The sequence below is a fragment of the Montipora capricornis genome, chromosome 10, assembly GCF_036669925.1.
Source record: "Montipora capricornis isolate CH-2021 chromosome 10, ASM3666992v2, whole genome shotgun sequence".
Lineage (NCBI taxonomy): Eukaryota > Metazoa > Cnidaria > Anthozoa > Scleractinia > Acroporidae > Montipora > Montipora capricornis.
The window spans coordinates 2012853-2017852 of NC_090892.1; the positions used below are offsets into that span (position 1 = coordinate 2012853).

A 5000-nucleotide genomic window follows, 5' to 3' on the forward strand; every position below is an offset into this window, starting at 1 on the left:
CCTCAAGTACTGTTAAAATAAATGATGCTCCTTTTTTTTACGGAAAACTGAGATTCAGATCTGTTTTTTTTTTTTACTGCTGTGGAGATCTAGATCATTTATCAACTGGAGCTAACAGTTCCTACAGCGTACGGATTCCTTGAGGCGTTTTCAGATGTGGTCGATGGAGCTTTGACAGCCCATACATTTTGATCAATGAATCAACAGGCATAACACTTTCAAAGAAATTGATCATTTTATTTTAAGTACATAGACTTTTTTATTGTTGTGCAATTTAGAAATCTGAAAGGCTACTGCAGCAGCAATTAAGAGACAATAGATCGAACATTAATTCTTGAATATACAGGGATGCAGGGATGACGCAATGGTGAGAGCACTCGCCTCCCACCAATGTGGCCCGGGTTCGATTCCCAGACTCGGCGTCATATGTGGGTTGAGTTTGTTGGTTCTCTACTCTGCACCGAGAGGTTTTTCTCCGGGTACTCCGGTTTTCCCCTCTCCTCAAAAACGAAAATTCGATTTGATTTGCGTTAACTTGCTAATTTCAATTTACAGTGTCCCCGATTAGTGCTCTACGGCGCTAGAAGATAAGACACTTAAATAAAGTTCCTTTCCTTATTTGCTGGACCCCAAAAAGTTTGCAATGGACCCCCAAATTTTTCGAAAAGGGGTCCAGAGGACCCCCAAATTTGAAAACCTGGATACATCACTGTTAATCATCATCATCACATTTTATTAGCTCCAGAAGAATAATACTGTGACAGACATTAAAGTTCGAGCTGGGGAGTTAGGTTAACCAATTGGTTTCCTAGTTCGGTCTCCCGAGGGCTTTCATACTTTTTTGTGGGTTTTCTTAAAAGGGCAAGGCCGACTGTTGTATCTTTATAACGGTGATACTCTTTTTAGTGGTTTCTCGTTTAGTACCCCCGACCAACGCTTCATAATGTCCATGAGCCCAAGCCCTTGTCCAACAACTACCTAACCCTAACCCTAACTGGTTAAAGTTGACCACCGCGAGAATCAAGTCATGTTCAGTGACGCTTCAGCGAACTCTGGACTCTAAGAAAAGAAGACTATAAACTACGAAACATTCCAACCTTTAATTATGCCAGCCCTTGCTTTCTTGTAGAGTCCTTTCACATCTCTCTTTTCACAGGTTTCTAATGGAGTGTTCACAAATATCTCAAAGAACGGTAGATCCGCATCTTCGTGCACTTTACGAGCTCTCTCACGATCCTACAAGGAAGAATGTCCAGTTGAGCTTTTGGACAACGTCTGGTGAATATGCAGGAAATAAATCGTCTCATCGATACAGGCAAGACAAAGTCGCACGGCTCACACGGTCAAAGCTTTAGCCGCTTTCATGTACGATGAAGCGACCGAGATTATTTTTATCTCCCCTGGGGGGGATGCTAGTCTAACACTAGCTCAACCCCACTGAGTATTATGTCGCCGGCAGCCCCTTACTCCGTTTAGTGACTTAAACATTGTGGGGCAAAAGTTCCTTGTTTGAGGAAACAGCACGGTGACTGAGCATGGCCTCGAACCAGCGTCCAGCGCAATGGCCAAAAACGCCCAAAAGGAAGTATAGTTTGCGGCAGCTTTTCGTTCATACGAACACAAAAAAAAATAGCGATACTTATTATTAAGTTCCGGCTAAAAATGCAGCCTTCCCAATGAATTCTTTGTTTTGCTAGAGACATCTCGAAAAGTGCTTGCATAAAGAACCGAAATCTGAGTGTTTCGAACAGAATTCATTAACAATCTGATTACGGCGTGAGATTGCCACGTTGGACGTTTATTCAATTTGAATTCACCTCACCGGTCCTTTTTTCAAAGCGAGTCTCACAAAGTCTTTCGTATTAAACCAGTAACAATTTGCATGAAAAAGCTGAACTAATCTCGTTCAAATAAAAAAAAATCGCCACTAGACTCGCATGATTTTAACCGATAGAGTTATCAATGAACTCGTAAAGTCTTTTTTGATCGATGAATCGTCAAAAGAATGTGACGCAAATTTATGTTTTCTCCTCACAGTTTTTCAACAATCATTTATACAATTTCTGGAAAATCTTTCCATAAAAAACAACCGAATCGGAAAGCTGAAGTAAACATACCCCTGACGGACATCAATCATAGGAAATTATCTTTACACCGCATTGTAAGCTTCTCCGCGACTGATCAGGATTCATGACAAAGTTGCAATATCGAATTGGTTTTATTTGAGAAAATCAACCAATCTCGCAGACATCCACTCTTCACAAGACTCACATTGCGGCTGTGTTGACCAACAATTAGATATTCTGTTGTTCATCTATTTCCTCTTTTCAGATGGACTTTTCATTAATGGTAAGTAAATATAATGAAAGCTGCAAGCAAGTGAAGAGGCAAATTTAGGTCCTCAACAAATATTATCAGCAGAACACTGAAAGGCAGTTGTACCCATAGAGTTTCATCAGCGTTTAAGTTATTTTCAGTAATGTTGCCAGTGAAGATTGATTTCCGTTTAGCTTTTCTTATTCGCAACGAAAAAAAAAAAAAATGAAACCCACCCGGTCACTATTAATTGCTGAACTTCAAAGTAAATAACTTTTGATGTCTTACCCGCTCGTAAGGACTAATAAAGGCGGTCAGGCAGATCATTCCAGAATCAGCAAAGAGCTTAGCTACTTCGCCAACACGTCGGATGTTCTCTTCCCGGTCTTCTGGGGAGAAGCTCAAGTTGCGATTAAGACCTGTCCTCATATTATCGCCATCAAGAGAGTATGAAGGAATTCCTTGACGACAGAGATAGTCTTCAAGAGCCATGCTTATAGTTGTCTTACCCGCTCCAGACAGACCTTCAAAAGAATTCAATTAATTTCAGTGATACAAACACCTAAGGGGCTTGACTTGAGAAAACGCAAGAAAGATAAGAAGTTTAATCAATGTAAAAAAAAACAAGTCACTCGTCATAAAGACACCATCCTGCCCTCAGGGGCAAAATTTCAACCAGACTAACGAATCAAGAAACCATGTTTACCTGTGAACCAAACGGTGCATCCTCGAAATCCTCCTCGCGTACCAACGACCTGCCCTCTCTTGTCGCGAGTAACATTGTGTTCTTTGTAAAACACATTCGTGGATTTAACAACATTCTACAAGGGAAAAGGTAGTATTTGTTTCAGCGCATACAACAATCACCTTACTTCCACTACATTCACTCCCCCGAGCCAAAGTTACAAGGACGGATTACGACACGTGAGGTAGTGGAAAAGTTGCAGCTCAAAGTCGTACCGATGTCCAGAGTCCCGCACAAGCCATACTCGAAGCTTTTCCAATCGACGAGGGCTAGCTGTTACTTCTTTAGAGAAAAATCTAAAGTTTCCTTTTTATACGCTAGAAAGCCAGATGAAAAATAAACGTTGCAATGGTAACGTAGCTACCGTTTAAAGAATGTGCCACGAGAAGGCTTCTCCTAATGGCTGAAAAAGCGCACTATTTTTATAATGCATGATCTTATTAAAGTTTGTTTCTGACAAATAACATGGTAAACACTGTAAATTGTTTGATAGTTTGAAAACAACAATCAAATATTAGCAATCCCGCAATTTTATTTTTTATCTCGAATCGTTTTTTTAAATTACTTTTGTTTTTTGTTTTTTTTATTTCTTGTAAAATTACATTCGGCTAACGCCTTGATGTCAAGAGCGTTGGTAACGCAAAGAGTTTAGTTTTTCGGCTTTAATTCTACAGGCCAGCAACGATTGGTTGGTTTCCAAAGGATCCTAACAAGAGAAAATGTCAATTCACAAGAACGTACGCGTAAATGTATTCAGTTTTTATCTGTCTATCGACAGTGTATCTCTTATATTACTATCCAATCAAGTAGGTATTGATCTATTTATTTGATCAGTAGAGATTTGATGAAGCAAAGGCATATAAAAAACCAGGAGAAGATTTAGTGCTGCTAGACGTTTCGGGGTCATCATGACTCCATTATCAAGAGACTAGTTAACTAGCATGCAAGTAAGGAAAGATACAAGATAAGCATAAATTACAATAAACGGCCTAAACAAACACTTTGGTGGGGATGGAATCCGTTTGCACGTTCAATGTTGCTTTACGCATAAACCAACATTGAACGTGCAAACATTAACCCTGATTTGCATTGCACAAGTATTATGGATATTACGTTCAGTAATTGCAGAAACCCATAAGGGTTGAAACGTGTAACGGCCCCTTGTGTTCTGGGAAACAAGCTTCTGAATATTCAATTTGCTAAATACCATATTTGGAACAACAAGAGCGAGGGGTTTCCAAATATGGTACTTAGCACTGAAACATTCAACCAATTATTTCGCACTGAATATTCGGAAGCTGTGAACGCGCGTTACACGTTTCAACCCTTATGGGTTTCTGGTAATTGTTAATATTACTGAAGAAATAATGAATGCTCACTACTCAACCGTGGCTACAGTTTCCAAGCAAGTTAAAGCTCTTTATTATTTCTTTTTCCCTACGTTTTTTCGGGACTGTTCAGTCTCTTTCAATAACTACACGCGTTAAGGCGACGTTTAAACGGTTTTTAAGGCCCGTTTAAACGGTTTCAACAATTGCTTCAACATGCATTCAAACACCTTGTTGAACATGTTCAGTGCGTTTGAACAGGTAGTTCAACATTGTTGAAAGCGTGTCGAATCAAGTTTAAATCGGTTTACACTTTTATTCAACATAGATTCAACTTTTCCTTTGTTCTCGAAATGTTGAATGGTGTTGACGCCGTTTGAACACACCGTTCAACAATTGTAGAACACACGCATGCTCGCATCAGGTTGTAAAAGTCAACATGGGGTAGTTTATCTGGACGAGAGAGACTGGTTTCTAGTTCTTAGTTCCTCGCAATCAAATTTCGCGAAAGTCTTGGTTCTTTTCTTGGCGCAACGTTGGAATCGTTTGAACGGCCTCCGCACAACTGTATTTTTGCATCCAACATTTGCCCAACATCCAAACAACTTTTG

At 39.8% G+C, this 5000-nt stretch overlaps 1 protein-coding gene across 2 annotated transcripts in view; it reads right to left on the bottom strand.

Moving 5' to 3' along the window:
* The window catches only part of LOC138022303 (bifunctional 3'-phosphoadenosine 5'-phosphosulfate synthase-like), an 18075-nt gene that overhangs the window by 8705 nt on the left and 4370 nt on the right, over nt 1–5000 (bottom strand). The window contains exons 1-4 of one of the 2 annotated variants that reach the window (XM_068869405.1): nt 3277–3411; nt 3023–3137; nt 2605–2840; nt 1098–1236 (exon numbers count right to left, since the gene is read on the bottom strand). In XM_068869405.1, coding sequence (XP_068725506.1) covers nt 1098–1236; nt 2605–2840; nt 3023–3137; nt 3277–3303 — 517 coding nt within the window. In that variant the 5' untranslated portion in view covers nt 3304–3411. Of the gene's footprint in view, nt 1–1097; nt 1237–2604; nt 2841–3022; nt 3138–3276; nt 3412–5000 lie in introns of those variants that run through there. The other variant, XM_068869404.1, reaches the window with a different exon arrangement.